Here is a 17700-nt window from a genome sequence, read left to right as displayed (position 1 = left end):
TCTGTGTGTTGATTACTGCAGTGTGATTACAGTGTAATCTGTGTGTTACTGCAGTGTGATTACAGTGTAATCTGTGTGTTACTGCAGTGTGATTACAGTGTAATCTGTGTGTTGCTGCAGTGTGATTACAGTGTAATCTGTGTGTTGCTGCAGTGTGATTACAGTGTGTGTGTTACTGCAGTGTGATTACAGTGTAATCTGTGTGTTGCTGCAGTGTGATTACAGTGTAATCTGTGTGTTGCTGCAGTGTGATTACAGTGTAATCTGTGTGTTACTGCAGTGTTATTACAGTGTAATCTGTGTGTTGCTGCAGTGTAATTACAGTGTAATCTGTGTGTTGCTGCAGTGTGATTACAGTGTGATCTGTGTGTTGCTGCAGTGTGATTACAGTGTAATCTGTGTGTTGCTGCAGTGTGATTACAGTGTGATCTGTGTGTTGCTGCAGTGTTATTACAGTGTGATCTGTGTGTTGCTGCAGTGTTATTACAGTGTGATCTGTGTGTTGCTGCAGTGTGATTACAGTGTAATCTGTGTGTTGCTGCAGTGTGATTACAGTGTAATCTGTGTTGCTGCAGTGTGATTACAGTGTAATCTGTGTGTTGCTGCAGTGTGATTACAGTGTGATCTGTGTGTTACTGCAGTGTGATTACAGTGTAATCTGTGTGTTGCTGCAGTGTGATTACAGTGTAATCTGTGTGTTGCTGCAGTGTGATTACAGTGTAATCTGTGTGTTGCTGCAGTGTGATTACAGTGTGATCTGTGTGTTGCTGCAGTGTGATTACAGTGTAATCTGTGTGTTACTGCAGTGTAATTACAGTGTAATCTGTGTTGCTGCAGTGTGATTACAGTGTGATCTGTGTGTTGCTGCAGTGTGATTACAGTGTAATCTGTGTGTTGCTGCAGTGTGATTACAGTGTAATCTGTGTGTTGCTGCAGTGTTATTACAGTGTGATCTGTGTGTTGCTGCAGTGTGATTACAGTGTGATCTGTGTGTTACTGCAGTGTAATTACAGTGTAATCTGTGTGTTGCTGCAGTGTGATTACAGTGTGATCTGTGTGTTGCTGCAGTGTGATTACAGTGTGATCTGTGTGTTACTGCAGTGTGATTACAGTGTAATCTGTGTGTTGCTGCAGTGTGATTACAGTGTGATCTGTGTGTTGCTGCAGTGTGATTACAGTGTAATCTGTGTGTTGCTGCAGTGTGATTACAGTGTGATCTGTGTGTTGCTGCAGTGTGATTACAGTGTAATCTGTGTGTTGCTGCAGTGTGATTACAGTGTAATCTGTGTGTTACTGCAGTGTGATTACAGTGTAATCTGTGTGTTGCTGCAGTGTGATTACAGTGTAATCTGTGTGTTACTGCAGTGTGATTACAGTGTAATCTGTGTGTTGCTGCAGTGTGATTACAGTGTAATCTGTGTGTTGCTGCAGTGTGATTACAGTGTAATCTGTGTGTTGCTGCAGTGTGATTACAGTGTAATCTGTGTGTTGCTGCAGTGTGATTACAGTGTAATCTGTGTGTTGCTGCAGTGTGATTACAGTGTAATCTGTGTTGCTGCAGTGTGATTACAGTGTAATCTGTGTGTTGCTGCAGTGTGATTACAGTGTAATCTGTGTGTTGCTGCAGTGTGATTACAGTGTAATCTGTGTGTTGCTGCAGTGTGATTACAGTGTGATCTGTGTGTTACTGCAGTGTGATTACAGTGTAATCTGTGTGTTGCTGCAGTGTGATTACAGTGTAATCTGTGTTACTGCAGTGTGATTACAGTGTAATCTGTGTGTTGCTGCAGTGTGATTACAGTGTAATCTGTGTGTTACTGCAGTGTGATTACAGTGTAATCTGTGTGTTGCTGCAGTGTAATTACAGTGCGTTTAGGATTTCATCAACCATGGAACTACATTACGCGTGATTACATAACTCTGTGTTGTGCCACACTATAATCAAATCATCATCTGCATTCATACGTCAGTAACGGTGAACTTGTTTCACAGTCAAGTTTTACTCTGCTCTTTATGCGTGCCAAGTATTTTTTTTGTGTCGAGGGTAGGAGTTTCAACAAAATCTCCTTCGTCCCCCTGAGGGGTGGGGGGGGGGGGGGAGGGGGAGGGGGAGGGGGAGGAGGAGGGAAGAGGACATCTCCTGTAACAGGAGACGACCCTCTTGGGTTGAACCTCTCAATAATGAAGCTGTTCTAAGGTACAGCATGGTGAACCCCTCCCTCCCTCCCTCCCGATACAGTGGGGGTCACTGGAAACAGGAAGTGCAAGGAGATATATACATAGTGGTTCTGTCCCACAATGCACCTGGTGTAAGCCACTCCCCTTTCAGACACACGCCTGCAGGAACAGGAAGTGGTAGTTGGCGAAGGGTTGTCCCGCCTCCACATGCTTGCTTTCACAGGTCACTTCCTGCTGCCAAGGAGACATGTCAAAGGTCACACAGGGGTCACACATCAGCTTCTATTAGACATTGATCTATCAAATGATCAGAAAGTGTGTAGAAATATTGAGCTGAACCTTTCACTATTCCTGTCTCTGCCTCTTCCGCCCTGAAGCGCTCCACTAGAGGAGGCTCACTGGAGAGTGAGTGAACTGGTCTGGAAGGACAGCCTTGAACACCCACAGCAGGACATAAACTGAGCAACTTACAGACTTGAACACCCACAGCAGGACATAAACTGAGCAACTTACAGACTTGAACACCCACAGCAGGACATAAACTGAGCAACTTACAGCCTTGAACACCCACAGCAGGACATAAACTGAGCAACTTACAGACTTGAACACCCACAGCAGGACATAAACTGAGCAACTTACAGACTTGGCGACCCGGAAGTGATACGCGATGTTATGGAATGGAATAACCTCTAGAGGCCACCGGTGAGCCATGCCCTGAGAGGAGAGAGATGGAACGAGGGAGGAAGGACGGAGAGAGAGAAAGGAGTCAATGCACGTAACTCAATAATCTCATTGTGTTCAGATAGTTGTGTCAGTTTATACACAGTGCCTGTGTGGAGTTCATGTCCAGGCCTTCTGCGTGTGTGTGTGCGTGCGTATTCAGTACCTTTGTGGAGGTCATGTCCAGGCTCCTCTGTGTATCCAGGCTCTTGGCACAGCGGCGCCCCCTGCTGACCCCACACAGTAGCACCAGCAGCGGAGAGGAGGAGCTGAGGAGAGGGAGGGGGAGATCACAATGAGCATCAAGCTAGTTTTACACAGATTAAATAAACCAGTGCTGGGGGAGTGGCTGTGTTACAGAGGGGAGTGCTGGGTTACAGAGGAGAGTGGCTGGGTTATAGAGGGGAGTGCTGGGGGAGTGGCTGCGTTACAGAGGGGAGTGGCTGCGTTACAGAGGGGAGTGCTGGGGGAGTGGCTGTGTTACAGAGGGGAGTGCTGGGGGAGTGGCTGGGTTACAGAGGGGAGTGCTGGGGGAGTGGCTGGGTTATAGAGGGGAGTGTTGGGGGAGTGGCTGGGTTACAGAGGGGAGTGCTGGGTTACAGAGGGGAGTGGCTGGGTTACAGAGGGGAGTGCTGGGGGAGTGGCTGCGTTACAGAGGGGAGTGCTGGGGGAGTGGCTGCGTTACAGAGGGGAGTGGCTGCGTTACAGAGGGGAGTGGCTGCGTTACAGAGGGGAGTGCTGGGAGAGTGGTTGGGTTACAGAGGGGAGTGTTGGGGGAGTGCTGGGTTACAGAGGGGAGTGGCTGGGTTACAGAGGAGAGTGCTGGGTGAGTGCTGGGTTACAGAGGAGAGTGGCTGGGTTACAGAGGGGAGTGGCTGGGTTACAGAGGGGAGTGTTGGGGGAGTGGCTGGGTTACAGAGGGGAGTGTTGGGGGAGTGCTGGGTTACAGAGGGGAGTGGCTGGGTTACAGAGGGGAGTGTTGGGAGAGTGGCTGGGTTATAGAGGGGAGTGCTGGGGTACAGAGGGGAGTGGCTGGGTTATAGAGGGGAGTGTTGGGGTAGTGTTGGGTTACAGAGGAGAGTGGCTGGGTTATAGAGGGGAGTGCTGGGGTAGTGTTGGGGTACAGAGGGGAGTGGCTGGGTTACAGAGGGGAGTGCTAGGGTTACAGAGGAGAGTGGCTGGGTTATAGAGGGGAGTGCTGGGGGAGTAGCTGGGTTACAGAGGGGAGTGCTGGGGGAGTGGTGGAGTACAGAGGGGAGTGGCTGGGTTACAGACGGGAGTGCTGGGGGAGTGGTTGGGTTACAGAGGGGAGTGCTGGGGGAGTGTTGGGGTACAGAGGGGAGTGGCTGGGTTATAGAGGGGAGTGCTGGGGGAGTGTTGGGGTACAGAGGGGAGTGGCTGGGTTGAAGCTGCAGAGACTCACTTCATCTCCAGGGTGAGTCCAGCTCGGCCCGCGGTGCTGTTGCTGCTCAGCAGGATGGTGTAGCTGTAGTTACCGGGGCTGAAACAAACACACACACAACCGTTACACACACTCACACACACATACACACAACCTGCTACAGAACTGCACTCTGAAAACACACTACCTCACTAACCTGCATGACTTAGGCGGGGTGCAGTGCTGCGATGTGATTGGCTGGTCTGTCTCCAAAATCCGCAGGGAGCTCAGAGAGGGGTCCGGCCCTGGAACACAATCAATCAACCAATGACTCAATTGATCAATCAATCTAATCAATTGATCACATACAGGTGAACAAGCAGAGTGCTGGTAGGGTGATCAGACAGCTACTCACAGGCAGTCTTTGCTCTGCGTTGGCGCCGGGGCGGGGGCAGGTCTTGTTCCCCCCCGGGCAGTGTGTTTGCTGCCCCCCCAAGCTCCAGCGGTCTCTTGGACTTGCCCTGGATGTGAGTGCTGTGAGGGGGTGGCGCGGGGCTGAGCCAGCTCCACAACCGACCCTCCTTCTCACTCTGACGGGACTTAGCCTTCTTATTGGTCATCCCGTCAGTGGAGGCAGGAACACTGGGAACTGAGAGAGAGAGAGAGAGGGACAGGCGATTGAGAGGCCAACAGACTATGAACGCTGATAGTGCAATTTAAATGAACCGGTTATTTGCCTAAGATGTTTATTCGCAGCTCGACAGTTGAAAGCGGAGCGCTCTTACCTGTAGTGGATTGGTTAGTGCTAAAGGAGAGGGTGGTTGCTGATTGGTTGGTTATGGTAGGGGTAGAGGAACAGCACACATCCTGATTTGACAGAGTAGGGGAGGGCGGAACTGCAATATTCACAACAAACAAACAAACAAGAAGACACCATGAGAGACTCGGGGAGATTGCAAAATTTAATATTGTTTAACCCTAATCCTGTGTTTTTACATTCCTGTGTTTTTGTGTTACAGTAATATTCCCCACAGGTTTGTTTCTGAAGCAGTGATGTAGCGCTTTACAGTCAAACAATATAAACAGACAAGGTGGGGGTGGAGCGAGTCTTACCTTGCGAAGGGGGGGTGGTTCCAGTGAAGTCCGGGGAAAAGGTGGACTGCCGGGACGAGCCAAAATCAGGAGAGGACCTGTCCCAGTTGAGGAGAAACCTCAGTTAGTAGAGCAGGGGAGTTTGTGGGTTCACTGTCAAACACTTCCTTTCACTGTCAAACACTGTCCTTTTTCACAGGCTCAGTTTTACAAAACAGGACAAGGTGCTAGAGAGGTCTTAAGCATTCAAAATTATACTCTACAGAGGTGGATATAAGATCTGATATATCTAATCTCTAGACTCTCGCCGTGTGATAATTCACTAGCATGCTGTGCTGTTCTCCTTGGAAGACCAGTTGATTCCTTCATTTATTTTCATAGAATGTGTTAAGTGACCTTCTAGTCAGTGTGAAACAGCTTTCCTGTGGGAGCTGGAGGTGAGTTCCTGAGGTAACGATGTTGGTTGTGTTGCCACAGAAGGAGGAAGATAAAGGGGGTCTCCTCCCCGCCAGGGAGGAGAGTGGAAGGTGAGAGAAGGCATTACCTGGAACTGAACCCAGGTCTCCAAAGAGAACAGCACAGCATGCTAGTGAACTGGCACACAGCGCCACCTGGCTCCTTGTGACAGTCTCGCAGTCTAACCTTGTATATGAGAGTGACTTCCCTTTTCAGGGCTTGCACAATTCAGGAGTGGAGAATCGTGGATCTTAGTGCACAATTGCAGAGTTTCATGCCACTGAAGACAGGAGGGATTATCAAACCCCAACCGTGATTTTGAATGAAATAAAGCATGGTATAGTTCTGTAGCTTTGCAGCTTGTGTTATGCAGTGAAAAGTATCAAACAGTTAGCAATGCTGTCCTAAAATGAGCTCTTCAGCCCAGTAGCCAAAGCACATGATAAGTGCCTTGACTTTTTACCAATCATCATCAAGCTGCTTCACCTTCAGGTTGCATTTTTATACTTGTGGATACATTTATGAAGAGACAGAGAGACAGAGTGGACATACCGTGGACAGAGTGTGACTGTGGCGCTTAGACCATGCCTCCAGGGCATGGCCATTATGCAGATGGTGGCCATGGCGACCGAACTACAGGCCAAGTGCAGGGCAAAGAGGAGGAACGAGAGAGTGAAGAAAGAAAGAGAGACGTAAACAGAGGAGACGGCAGGAACCGTTTAACTTGAAAGGGGCGTGTTCAGAGGGGGGCGGGGGTGTGAGAGTCGAGAGAGCGCGAAGGGCTACCTACCCTTCAGCGTCGATTTCACTGCGGTTGTGCAGGGTCAGCACGTACAGCGTGGACATGGAGATGACACTGCAGAGAAAGAAGGACAGGCATTGGACAGGGAACACTGGGCAAGCCATCTGTACTGGAGCTGCCAGATTAGAGCTAGGATCTTTACTGCGGTCTGTATTAGAGCTAGGGTCTTTACTGAACCTGCTGTATTACTGGAGTGGTCTTTATGGAACCTGCTACATTATTCCAGGGCACTTTCGAAGTCAACAGACTAACACAGCTCTAGACTGCTGGCTTCAGAAGAGGCTACATGTAGATTCTTAGAGGAGCTGCTGGACTCCCATTGATGCTGCAGTTTCGTTTCAGTGTTTTCACTCAGAGGTTAAAGTGAAGTACTCGAGTGTTTGAAGGTGTGGGTCCCGAGAGATCAGTGTGGCGGAGTGACCGGTCACCTCTTACCTGAAGGCCATGATGATGACCAGTGCGAGGATGGTGCCCTGCAGGAAGCGGTGACTGATACAGCTCTGCTCGGACACGCTCGGACTCTGAGAGGACAGAGAGACACAGGTCAATCACTGAGACAGAGGGACACACACAAGAGCATAAAAGGCAGGAAGGACACAGACACATTGATAGAGAGAGAGACTCTTCACTCTGCAGCTAACCTTGTTATCCCTATTTATTCCCTAACTGGAATGGCTGTGTATTTGGCAGCAGAACAGCTTTACTGCTTAGTGCCCTCATTGGCATGTCTAGTTTGGACTTGTACAATGTGACTGTAGTGATCAATCCATAAGCATGTAGTGCAATGGCTCCTGTGTGGTTGCAATACTGGTACCCACCACTGTGAGGTGCTGTCCACTCTGAACTCAGGAGCCTCGCTGGCTGAAGAAGGGATTCAAAGCAGTGAAGGGCTGCCTGTATTTAATGAGCAGGAGCAGCAGCTCAGGTACAGGGTGGGGGGTCTCATTGCAGGGTCACTGTCTGCCTGACTGAGCCAGGAGTGGAAGCAGAACAAATACACACACAGAATTGCAATCACTGGATCAGATGCAGCACCCACCTTGCTGCCCACCTTGGGAGGCCTCTTCTTGTACGGCCCGCTTCCTGCCCGGCTGAACTGACTTCCTGCTTGGCTGTGAAGGAAATGCAGAGGCATGTTAACCTACAGAGTTACCAGAAATCAGCTCTGAGGAACCAGGCTGCCAATTCAGGGGCTTCCCATCCCCTCCCCCTCGATGTTCCCCATCCCCTCCATCGATGTTCCCTATCCTTTCCCCCTCGATGTTCCCTATCTCCTCCCCCACCCTTGATGTTCCCTCTGCCTCTCTCGATGTTCCCTATCCCCTCCCCTGTCCCTTGATGTTCCTTATCCCCTCCCTCAAAGTTCCCTATCCCCTTCCCCAATATTCCCTATCCCCTCACCTCTCCCTCAATGTTCCCTCCCCTCCTCTCCTCTCTCCTCTCCTCTCCTCACCTCAGAGTTCCTCCGCTCACAGTTGATTTCATGCTGTCCAGCCTCCTCAGTTTGGCCAGTTTCTTGCTCCATCTCTCCAGCTCGTCGATTCGAGTCTCCAGGTTGTCAGTCAGTTTGCAGAGCTCCTTCACCGCACCCACATTCTCCATGAAGATTCGATCCTGAGAGAGACAGAAAGCTCAACATAGATAGATAGATAGATAGACAGATAGATAGAGAGAATCTGGGCTGATTGGAGTGAAGCCGTGGTTCTCACCTTGTTCACCACCAGTAGATTCTCGATGGTCTCTCCGTTCACAAACACGACATCGCCCGACTCCTTCACCGCATCAGGAAGAATCTCCTGCACTTCCTGCGCGATCACACCTGGGCAGGACATGACATCATCACACTGGTAAAAGGACCTTCTCAGGTGTGTGTGATTCGTCCAGGCGAGCAGGGTTTCTCAGATGTAATGTATTACCTGTCTCAGGTGAATGTATTAGCTGTCTCAGGTGTAATGTATTAGCTGTCTCAGGTGTAATGTATTACCTGTCTCAGGTGGAATGTATTACCTGTCTCAGGTGAATGTATTACCTGTCTCAGGTGAATGTATTAGCTGTCTCAGGTGTAATGTATTAGCTGTCTCAGGTGGAATGTATTACCTGTCTCAGGTGAATGTATTACCTGACTCAGGTGTAATGTATTAGCTGTCTCAGGTGAATGTATTACCTGTCTCAGGTGAATGTATTACCTGTCTCAGGTGAATGTATTAGCTGTCTCAGGTGTAATGTATTATAGCTGTCTCAGGTGTAATGTAGTATAGCTGTCTCAGGTGTAATGTATTAGCTGTCTCAGGTGGAATGTATTACCTGTCTCAGGTGAATGTATTACCTGACTCAGGTGTAATGTATTAGCTGTCTCAGGTGAATGTATTACCTGTCTCAGGTGGAATGTATTACCTGTCTCAGGTGAATGTATTACCTGACTCAGGTGAATGTATTACCTGACTCAGGTGTAATGTATTATAGCTGTCTCAGGTGTAATGTATTATAGCTGTCTCAGGTGTAATGTATTATAGCTGTCTCAGGTGTAATGTAGTTTAGCTGTCTCAGGTGGAATGTATTACCTGTCTCAGGTGAATGTATTACCTGTCTCAGGTGAATGTATTACCTGACTCAGGTGTAATGTATTATAGCTGTCTCAGGTGTAATGTAGTATAGCTGTCTCAGGTGTAATGTATTACCTGTCTCAGCAGTGGTGTCGATGCCCACAGTAGCAGCGAATTCTGGTCTATACTGGTAGTGGACCAGTCTCATCTGGGAGATATGCTTGAGCTGCTCTGTGGTGTCAACCTGCAAGCAGACAAAGAGAATGAACAGGGGAGGAGCGGAGAGGGAAGGGGGAGAGGGTTGCTGGTACTGGGGTGAATACTGACCTCCTGCACGTTCTCCTTAGTCCGGATGTCCGAGGGGTGCATGAGTGACCCCATGACCTTGATGTTGCCGTGGACGACGAGAGCTTCGTCGGGCCGGTCCGTGTTGACCCCGACACGGCCGTGATGGAACACGGTGTCCGGGAGCTGACCGCGCTGCCAGAGCACGTCACTGTCACTCTCAAACTGACCCGGGTTCGAGGCCTGCAGGGCAGAGCAGCACACTGTTAATATTGACACTGCACGCTTCATCGGCCAGGGAACCACAGGTACTGATCAGTGAAAAATAAATATTAGCTGTCAATTCTGAGGAGAATAGAGGACTTACAAAGACACACAGTGGCACACAGAGAGACAGACACAGAAACAGACACACACACACACACACACACACACACAGACTCCTCACCCTCACTATGATCCTCTCGGATGCTTGCGCTGTCACAGTGTAGCTCTGACTCTGAGACTGGGCCTGCAGCGCCACCACCAGCATGAAGTACCTGCACAGCAAACAGGAAACAGGAAGTCAGGGACACGGCCCTCTGCACAAACCTCTCCAGACTTCTGTGCAGAAAGCATAACATTCAGGACAGTTTGAGTTAGCGGGACACTTCTAGATTGCAGACACATTTCCACTAAGTGATCAGCAGGTGTATTGGGGTCTCTAGTTTGATCAGGTGTATCGGGGTCTCTAGTTTGTTGATCAGCAGGTGTATTGGGGTCTCTAGTTTGATCAGGTGTATCGGGGTCTCTAGTTTGATCAGCAGGTGTATCGGGGTCTCTAGTTTGATCAGGTGTATCGGGGTCTCTAGTTTGATCAGCAGGTGTATTGGGGTTTCTAGTTTGATCAGCAGGTGTATCGGGGTCTCTAGTTTGATCAGGTGTATCGGGGTCTCTAGTTTGATCAGGTGTATTGGGGTCTCTAGTTTGATCAGGTGTATCGGGGTCTCTAGTTTGATCAGGTGTATTGGGGTCTCTAGTTTGATCAGGTGTATCGGGGTCTCTAGTTTGATCAGGTGTATTGGGGTCTCTAGTTTGATCAGGTGTATCAGGGTCTCTAGTTTGATCAGCAGGTGTATTGGGGTCTCTAGTTTGATCAGGTGTATCGGGTCTCTAGTTTGATCAGCAGGTGTATCGGGGTCTCTAGTTTGATCAGGTGTATCGGGGTCTCTAGTTTGATCAGGTGTATCGGGGTCTCTAGTTTGTTGATCAGCAGGTGTATTGGGGTCTCTAGTTTGATCAGGTGTATCACGGTCTCTAGTTTGATCAGGTGTATCGGGGTCTCTAGTTTGATCAGGTGTATTGGGGTCTCTAGTTTGATCAGCAGGTGTATTGGGGTCTCTAGTTTGATCAGGTGTATCGCGGTCTCTAGTTTGATCAGGTGTATCGGGGTCTCTAGTTTGATCAGGTGTATCGGGGTCTCTAGTTTGATCAGGTGTATTGGGGTCTCTAGTTTGATCAGGTGTATTGGGGTCTCTAGTTTGATCAGGTGTATCGGGGTCTCTAGTTTGATCAGGTGTATCGGGGTCTCTAGTTTGATCAGGTGTATCGGGGTCTCTAGTTTGATCAGGTGTATCAGGGTCTCTAGTTTGATCAGCAGGTGTATCAGGGTCTCTAGTTTGATCAGGTGTATCAGGGTCTCTAGTTTGATCAGCAGGTGTATCGGGGTCTCTAGTTTGATCAGGTGTATCAGGGTCTCTAGTTTGATCAGCAGGTGTATCGGGGTCTCTAGTTTGATCAGGTGTATCAAGGTCTCTAGTTTGATCAGCAGGTGTATCGGGGTCTCTAGTTTGATCAGCAGGTGTATTGGGGTCTCTAGTTTGATCAGCAGGTGTATCGGGGTCTCTAGTTTGATCAGCAGTGTATCGGGGTCTCTAGTTTGATCAGGTGTATTGGGGTCTCTAGTTTGATCAGCAGGTGTATTGGGGTCTCTAGTTTGATCAGCAGGTGTATCGGGGTCTCTAGTTTGATCAGGTGTATCGGGGTCTCTAGTTTGATCAGCAGGTGTATCGGGGTCTCTAGTTTGATCAGCAGATGTATCGGGGTCTCTAGTTAGATCAGGTGTATCGGGGTCTCTAGTTTGATCAGCAGGTGTATCAGGTTCTCTATCAGCAGGTGTATCGGGGTCACCTCTGGTCAGGGTTGGGCTTGCCCTTCTTCCTCATGTTGTTCGATGTCGTCTCGCTGAAGTGCAGCCGTCCCACCGTCACCTTCGTCACCTGCTCAGGAGGGAGGGTGACCCTGCAACACAGACAGAGGGGTGACCTGAGAATAATAATAACAATAAACTCCCTCTCCATCTCTCCATCTCTCCATCTTATCCTCCCTATCTCTACCTCTAACCATTCTCCTTTCCATCACTCCATCTCCTCCTCCCTATCTCTACCTCTAACCATTCTCCTCTCCATCTCCTCCTCCCTATCTCTACCTCTAACCATTCTCCTCAACATCTCTCCATCTCTCCATCTCCTCCCTATCTCTACCTCTAACCATTCTCCTCTCCACCTCTCCATCTCCTCCTCCCTATCTCTACCTCTAACCATTCTCCTCAACATCTCTCCATCTCCTCCCTATCTCTACCTCTAGCCATTCTCCTCTCCATCTCTCCATCTCCTCCTCCCTATCTCTACCTCTAACCATTCTCCTCAACATCTCTCCATCTCTCCATCTCCTCCCTATCTCTACCTCTAACCATTCTCCTCTCCATCTCTCCATCTCCTCCCTATCTCTACCTCTAACCATTCTCCTCAACATCTCTCCATCTCCTCCCACCTCCTTATCTCTACCCCTCTAATCACATAACAATTCCCATCTCCTCCTCCCACCTCCCTATCTAACCATTCTCCTCTCCTACATTTCCATCTCCTCCTCTGGCTTTTCCTCTCTCTCTCCCTCTCCCCTTCCTGCACCCACCCATTACCTAACCCCCCCCCCTTATCACTTGAGTCAGTCTAGCCCCTCATTCCCCTGCTGGAGAGGGAGGGAGAGGGAGAAGTGTGTCCCAGTAGCTTTACTGGTGCACTGGGGTGGGACACTCACACCACTGGTTTGAAGGGCCTCTTGCTGCGGTCGGACTGGGATTGCTCCACGTTGATGGTCTGGTTCATGGCTTCCAGCTGTAGGAGACAGGAGAGAGGTGTCAGTGAATATTGAGTCTCGGGGCAGAAAGTGGGAACAAATCCAAGAGCCCCCTCCCACTCCCCCTCTCGTCACCTTGAGTTTCAGGTAGAAGCACTCGATCGCTCAGCCTCTACCCCACCCCTCCCCCTCTCCTCACCTTCCCCTCTCCTCACCTTGACCCCATTCAGTTTCAGGTAGAAGCACTCGATCGCTTTCAGCCCCTCGCTGGTCTTCACATATTTGGGATCTCCCAGCATGCCGATATACACGGTGACCTGGAAGTGATTCTTCTTCTGGCACACAAAGGAGTCGTCGGGCACCGAGAAGTTGAAGCCCTTGTCAGCGTCGACGCGGTACGTGGGCATGGGGCTGGGAGAGAGGGAGAGAGAGAGAGAGAGGTGAGGTCTGAGAGAGGAGGAACGAGAGAGAGGGAGGTGAGGTCTGGGAGAGGAGGAACGAGAGAGGGAGTTGAGGTGAGGTCTGGGAGAGGAGGAAACACTGTGCTCTAAGGTAAGCATCCTGTCCAGGATTCTCAGCGTGTTTCTGTAACGGAACTCCGTTCCTGGTTATGGGATGCCACTGATGTATTGCTATGCACAGCTGGGCAGCGTCACAGACTGACAGGGCTAACAGGTTGCCATAGAGACTCTGCGGTTTTAGTATGATTACTGTAGAGTCCTGCGGGCAATGAGACTCCCACACCAGCTGTAACCCTAACCCTACCCTAACCTGGGAGAACGACCCCTGTTATTACAGCTCTGACCCAGAGCTGCTCCTTGGAGGCTTGACCTTTCGCCTCACTGTCTGAAGTCAAAGGTCACAGTGGCTCAGAGACAGAGCTGCAGTCCCTCCCATTCACACTGAACAAATAAACACACGGCACACGTTTACTCAACAAAATCCACCCAGCTACAATATCCTAGAGTTTCTCTCACCAGCTTAAATAAATAATAAAAGAGGACGCAGAGGTCATCGGGATTAAAGGACGCGGGGGTCACAAGGTCAGCTAACCTGATACCTTCAGTCTAAACTGCATCTAAGCCTTTGTGATCTGAATCTGCATAGCTAGGTCTGCATGGGACACAAAAACATGACTCAGCTACTGCCAGGCTTGAGTGGCGAATGGCAGAGTGGAGCATTTTCAAAGAAGTGTATTTCCTTTATTAAAGTAACTCATAATGGTATATCTGTCGTCTCTCAACCTCCTCTCCCATCACCCTTTCCTCTAACCCCTTCTCCTCTCCTGTCCTCTCCCCCTCTCTGCTCTCCTCCTCCCTGGCAGTGACTCTGCCAGGTATCACCCAGTCGAAACTCCAAGCTGTCCTCCTCCTCCACAGCACTAACCTCTGGAGATTCCTTATGTCTTACTTTTCCAAGTAAAAGTGTGGGTTTCTCTCTCTCTCTCTCTCTCTCTCTCTCTCTCTCTCTCTCTCTCTCTCTCTCTCTCTCTCTCTCTCTCTCTCTCTCTCTCTCCATCTCTCTCTCTCCGTTGACCGCTCCCTGTTTTTGTTTTCCCTGCTTGAACCTCCCCCATTTACACTCTCTTCCCAGTTCCTTCCCAGAACGTACTGTGCTGCATTTCAAACTCTCTTATCGGTACGACAATGGAGTGTGGAACTCATTTGGAACTGGATTATCTGGAGCTGTGGTTCTGCTTCCAAATCCACGTGGTTCTGTCTGAACTCTGTCTCAGTCGGGCACAACCAATCAAGGAATTGTCACAGATGTGTCCGGGTTTGGCCTTTCGAGAAGAGTGTTTGCAAAGGGATTTTAAATTATAATACATCAAATAGCAGGTGTTTTGGGGTGCAGGTAGCAGGTGGTGATCAGGTGTTTTGGGGTGCAGGTAGCAGGTGATGATCAGGTGTTTTGGGGTGCAGGTTCAGGTGGTGATCAGGTGTTTTGGGGTGCTGGTTCAAGTGGTGATCAAGTGTATTGGGGTGCAGGTAGCAGGTGATGATCAGGTGTTTTGGGGTGCAGGTAGCAGGTGGTGACCAGGTGTTTTGGGGTGCAGGTAGCAGGTGATGATCAGGTGTTTTGGGGTGCAGGTTCAGGTGGTGATCAGGTGTTTTGGGGTGCAGGTTCAAGTGGTGATCAGGTGTTTTGGGGTGCAGGTAGCAGGTAATGATCAGGTGTTTTGGGGTGCAGGTAGCAGGTGGTGATCAGGTGTTTTGGGGTGCAGGTAGCAGGTGGTGATCAGGTGTTTTGGGGTGCAGGTAGCAGGTGGTGATCAGGTGTTTTGGGGTGCAGGTAGCAGGTGGTGATCAGGTGTTTTGGGGTGCAGGTAGCAGGTGGTGATCAGGTGTTTTGGGGTGCAGGTGCAGGTGGTGATCAGGTGTTTTGGGGTGCAGGTAGCAGGTGATGATCAGGTGTTTTGGGGTGCAGGTAGCAGGTGGTGATCAGGTGTTTTGGGGTGCAGGTAGCAGGTGGTGATCAGGTGTTTTGGGGTGCAGGTAGCAGGTGGTGATCAGGTGTTTTGGGGTGCAGGTAGCAGGTGGTGATCAGGTGTTTTGGGGTGCAGGTAGCAGGTGGTGATCAGGTGTTTTGGGGTGCAGGTAGCAGGTGGTGATCAGGTGTTTTGGGGTGCAGGTAGCAGGTGGTGATCAGGTGTTTTGGGGTGCAGGTAGCAGGTGGTGATCGGGTGTTTTGGGGTGCAGGTAGCAGGTGGTGATCAGGTGTTTTGGGGTGCAGGTAGCAGGTGATGATCAGGTGTTTTGGGGTGCAGGTAGCAGGTGGTGATCAGGTGTTTTGGGGTGCAGGTAGCAGGTGGTGATCAGGTGTTTTGGGGTGCAGGTAGCAGGTGGTGATCGGGTGTTTTGGGGTGCAGGTAGCAGGTGGTGATCAGGTGTTTTGGGGTGCAGGTAGCAGGTGGTGATCAGGTGTTTTGGGGTGCAGGTAGCAGGTGGTGATCAGGTGTTTTGGGGTGCAGGTAGCAGGTGGTGATCAGGTGTTTTGGGGTGCAGGTAGCAGGTGGTGATCAGGTGTTTTGGGGTGCAGGTAGCAGGTGGTGATCAGGTGTTTTGGGGTGCAGGTAGCAGGTGGTGATCAGGTGTTTTGGGGTGCAGGTTCAGGTGGTGATCAGGTGTTTTGGGGTGCAGGTAGCAGGTGATGATCAGGTGTTTTGAGGTGCAGGTAGCAGGTGGTGATCAGGTGTTTTGGGGTGCAGGTTCAGGTGGTGATCAGGTGTTTTGGGGTGCAGGTAGCAGGTGGTGATCAGGTGTTTTGGGGTGCAGGTAGCAGGTGATGATCAGGTGTTTTGAGGTGCAGGTAGCAGGTGGTGATCAGGTGTTTTGGGGTGCAGGTAGCAGGTGGTGATCAGGTGTTTTGGGGTGCAGGTAGCAGGTGGTGATCAGGTGTTTTGGGGTGCAGGTAGCAGGTGGTGATCAGGTGTTTTGGGGTGCAGGTAGCAGGTGATGATCAGGTGTTTTGGGGTGCAGGTAGCAGATGATGATCAGGTGTTTTGGGGTGCAGGTTCAGGTGGTGATCAGGTGTTTTGGGGTGCAGGTTCAGGTGGTGATCAGGTGTATTGGGGTGCAGGTAGCAGGTGATGATCAGGTGTTTTGGGGTGCAGGTAGCAGGTGGTGATCAGGTGTTTTGGGGTGCAGGTAGCAGGTGATGATCAGGTGTTTTGGGGTGCAGGTAGCAGGTGGTGATCAGGTGTTTTGGGGTGCAGGTAGGAGGTGGTGATCAGGTGTTTTGGGGTGCAGGTAGCAGGTGGTGATCAGGTGTTTTGGGGTGCAGGTAGCAGGTGATGATCAGGTGTTTTGGGGTTCAGGTGGTGATCAGGTGTTTTGGGGTGCAGGTAGCAGGTGGTGATCAGGTGTTTTGGGGTGCAGGTAGCAGGTGGTGATCAGGTGTTTTGGGGTGCAGGTAGCAGGTGATGATCAGGTGTTTTGGGGTGCAGGTACCAGGTGGTGATCAGGTGTTTTGGGGTGCAGGTTCAGGTGGTGATCAGGTGTATTGGGGTGCAGGTAGCAGGCACTCACAGCTCTTTGCAGTTCACGTCGTACAGCGCGGCCCACTTATTCTGCTGATGTGGCTGCCACTTGATGCACTGGTAGTTGGGGTCAAGGTAGGAGCCGTCGCTGTCCTGCATCAACCCTACAGAGGGGAGGACAGAAACACTCCTCTATTACTGCACTCGTCCTTCAATTCATTCATTTCACAAACTCAAACCAGGACAGGTGTGCTCTCTGTTTACCTGTGCAGGTGTGCTCTATGCTTACCTGGCTCCTGCTTGATCATGCCGTTGAGTATCTGAGTGTTGAGAGTGTTGGGGGGTGAGTCGGAGTGCTTCCTCTTCTTCGCCTGATGGACAGGAATCCTACTGAAACACACAAGGTGGGCAGTGAGACACCAAGGAACACAACGATCAGAGACACTGTGCTCAGAGACAGTGATGATACATAGAGACAGTGCAGTGAGAGACGACTCACTCTGGTGCCCCCTGGTGGTGCTGTAGCAGCTGGTGCAGCATCTGGCCCTGTTGGTTGTGCTGAATATCCCCGGCCGCCATCACTGGGCCAATCGAATACTGAGACATCATCGGCTCCGCCTTCATGTACATGTCCCGTGGCATGCTGGGATAGTGGGGGTGCGGGCCCTGCATGTGGGAGGAGCTGAGAGGGGGCGGGGCCTGGTGCTCCAGACGAGTGGGAGGGGTCATGTGGCACATGTTCTCTGGGGTCATGGTCCGATGCATGTGTTGATCTACATATGAGAGAGAGAGATGAACAGACATGAATTGCTCCTCTGCTGTAGCAGTGATTTCCAGCTAGTTTGAACACTGGATCAAACCCCTCGGAGTTTGACATGAGGAGGCTGTTGGCTCCTGTCAGTATCACAATGAGAATGATGACACTCTGTGTGAAACTAACTGCAGGTGACTAACCCATACAGCTGCCCATTGGTGTTTCAAGCAAACCTTTTTGGTTTCCCACGTCCTGCTAAAGCCTTTCAGTTAAAAATGAATAAAAGGTATACTCTGTAACACACAGGCACTCACGCACGCACTCACATACACACGCACACACACACACACACACACACACACTCACTCACACACACACATACACGCACACACA

General features: G+C 50.3%; 1 protein-coding gene across 7 annotated transcripts in view; it reads right to left on the bottom strand.

Moving 5' to 3' along the window:
• Nucleotides 1-2163: 2163 nt before the first annotated feature.
• myrf (myelin regulatory factor) overlaps nt 2164-17700 on the bottom strand; it is a 34860-nt gene continuing 19323 nt past the window's right edge. For 2 of the 7 annotated variants that reach the window (XM_041276681.1, XM_041276687.1), the window contains 23 exons: nt 17053-17326; nt 16843-16943; nt 16603-16717; nt 12790-12985; nt 12536-12612; nt 11627-11761; nt 9906-9996; nt 9500-9700; nt 9308-9416; nt 8339-8448; nt 8083-8243; nt 7669-7741; nt 7065-7150; nt 6618-6683; nt 6380-6460; nt 5393-5469; nt 5065-5175; nt 4695-4928; nt 4497-4584; nt 4322-4399; nt 3065-3167; nt 2818-2892; nt 2164-2412 (listed from right to left, as the gene is read on the bottom strand). In XM_041276681.1, the coding sequence (XP_041132615.1) occupies nt 2326-2412; nt 2818-2892; nt 3065-3167; nt 4322-4399; nt 4497-4584; nt 4695-4928; nt 5065-5175; nt 5393-5469; nt 6380-6460; nt 6618-6683; nt 7065-7150; nt 7669-7741; nt 8083-8243; nt 8339-8448; nt 9308-9416; nt 9500-9700; nt 9906-9996; nt 11627-11761; nt 12536-12612; nt 12790-12985; nt 16603-16717; nt 16843-16943; nt 17053-17326 (2729 nt within the window). In that variant the 3' untranslated portion in view covers nt 2164-2325. The remainder of the gene's footprint in view (nt 2413-2817; nt 2893-3064; nt 3168-4321; nt 4400-4496; nt 4585-4694; nt 4929-5064; nt 5176-5392; nt 5470-6379; nt 6461-6617; nt 6684-7064; nt 7151-7668; nt 7742-8082; nt 8244-8338; nt 8449-9307; nt 9417-9499; nt 9701-9905; nt 9997-11626; nt 11762-12535; nt 12613-12789; nt 12986-16602; nt 16718-16842; nt 16944-17052; nt 17327-17700) is intronic. The other 5 variants (XM_041276683.1, XM_041276684.1, XM_041276682.1 and 2 more) reach the window with 5 other exon arrangements.

Source organism: Polyodon spathula, chromosome 17 (genome assembly GCF_017654505.1).
Source record: "Polyodon spathula isolate WHYD16114869_AA chromosome 17, ASM1765450v1, whole genome shotgun sequence".
Taxonomy (NCBI): domain Eukaryota; kingdom Metazoa; phylum Chordata; class Actinopteri; order Acipenseriformes; family Polyodontidae; genus Polyodon; species Polyodon spathula.
Note: the sequence above shows the minus strand (reverse complement) of the source record. Positions and strands in the feature narration are given on the sequence as shown.